The sequence below is a fragment of the Austrofundulus limnaeus genome, unplaced genomic scaffold, assembly GCF_001266775.1.
Source record: "Austrofundulus limnaeus strain Quisiro unplaced genomic scaffold, Austrofundulus_limnaeus-1.0 Scaffold779, whole genome shotgun sequence".
NCBI classification, from domain to species: Eukaryota; Metazoa; Chordata; class Actinopteri; order Cyprinodontiformes; family Rivulidae; genus Austrofundulus; species Austrofundulus limnaeus.
This window is the reverse complement of record NW_013953181.1, coordinates 61,439-63,240: the sequence shown is the minus strand read 5'-3', so window position 1 is coordinate 63,240 and position 1,802 is coordinate 61,439. Positions and strand designations below refer to the sequence as shown.

The 1,802-nt window shown below is 39.1% G+C and overlaps 1 protein-coding gene across 1 annotated transcript in view; it reads right to left on the bottom strand.

Annotated features, from left to right (window-relative positions):
* pkd1a (polycystic kidney disease 1a) overlaps positions 1-1,802 on the bottom strand; it is a gene marked incomplete at its 5' end in the record, with an annotated part of 95,184 nt that overhangs the window by 34,577 nt on the left and 58,805 nt on the right. Inside the window, 2 exon segments of the mRNA XM_014028559.1 lie at positions 251-361; positions 492-618. Of these exon segments, the coding sequence (XP_013884013.1) occupies positions 251-361; positions 492-618 (238 nt within the window).

Sequence of the window (1,802 nt, the reverse complement as noted above, 5' to 3'; positions counted from 1 at the left end):
CTGCAGGAGATTGTCTTGACCATGTCTACATGCCTAAATGCACTGAGTTGCCGCCATGTGATTGGCTGATTAGAAATTAAGTGTTAACGAGCCGTTGGACAGGTGTACCTAATAAAGTGGCCGGTGAGTGTATATAGTAAGGAAATGTGTGTTTGGTAGATTATTTCTTTATTTTTTTGTTGGCGCCATCAACCTAACACAAATTTTCTTACTTTTTGTTCTAAAAATATTTGCCTCCAAAGGTTTCTACCTCTTCATTGAAGGAAAGAAAGGAACTTCTTCCCGTAGAGTTGTCCAGGAAATCATCGATCTCCACAGACTCCTGATCCACTTGTTGAGGCACCTGCTGCACTGTCACAGACTAGTGTCCACACACACACACACACACACACACACACACACACACACACACACACACACACACATACAAAAGCAAAAATATTCAGGTGGAGGTAACAGAGCGTCGACTGTGCATTAGTTCTGGGCTGTACCTTGCTGCGGCTCATCCTGAATATTGTGAAGACAAAAAGGTAGAGCGGGTAGACGATCAGACAGGTGACCATGCCTGCAGCCACTGTCTCTCCATTTAGTGAGGAGATCCTCGACACGGCGCCCGGGCTGCAAAAAAATATACACCTTGTATTATAAAAGTGGAAGGAAGACACTCACAAAGACCCATCCAGACATGGCACTAACATCCATGTGGACCGATCAGGTCTTCAGTTCAGCTGTAAAATCACTTTGATGTACTGAAGACATGTTCAGAGTTGGTCTGAGATGCATTTATTGGTTGTCAGTTTGAGCTGAAATTTGATCTGGGAGTTTTCTTTATTTTCATGACTATGAAAATTGTAGATTCACACTGAAGCCATCAAAACTATGAATTAACACATGTGGAATTATAAACTTAACAAAAAAGTGTGAAACAACTGAAAATGTGTTTTATATTCTAGGTTCTTCAAAGTATCCACCTTTTGCTTTGATGCTTCACACACTCTTGGCATTCTCTTGATGAGCTTCAAGAGGTAGTCACCTGAAATGGTTTTCACTTCACAGGTGTGTCCTGTCAGGTTTAATAAGTGGGATTTCTTGCCTTATAAATGGGGTTGGGACCAATGATCTATATTACTGGATTGGACATCACGTGACTTATCGTGCGCCGCACAGGAGCCATTGCTACGCATCGAGTCAAACGGTACAGTTTCAATGTGGCATGTGCGTCAATCGGTCACAAAAATATTCATAGCACCCTCAATTTTTATCCGATTTCTATAAAATATGGCTTAAATTAAAGCTGAGAAAATTGCTGATGTTGTGATATGTAAAAAATATGTATTTTTCTCAAGAGATAAATCTATAAGTAGTTTGGGAACTTTTCATTATAGGTTTTTGCTAACGTATTTACAGTAGAAGCCCCTTTCTGTCACATAAAGACAAACTTGCTGTTCCAACAAATTATTGTATTTTTTATTAATATTGTTATTATGTTAGGATAACATTGTGAGAGGTAAATATAATGGACAACAGTAAAATTACCTTTACTACCAGTAGGCTGAACTGTGTAGATACTGTATTATTGGTACTGATGTTCTGTCCAGTCAGCATATGGTATATCCTGTAGTTTGTGATTATACTGTATATCAGAGTAAAAAACTCAGTAACTTTTTTCCTCCACCGTACATTTCATAAGCGGTGGAGGGGCGGACCGCATTCATTTTATGACCAACTGGAGGATTTTGTCTTTACTCCCGTCAGTGCAAACGAAGAACCAGGAAAAAAATGCAAAATTATATATATATACA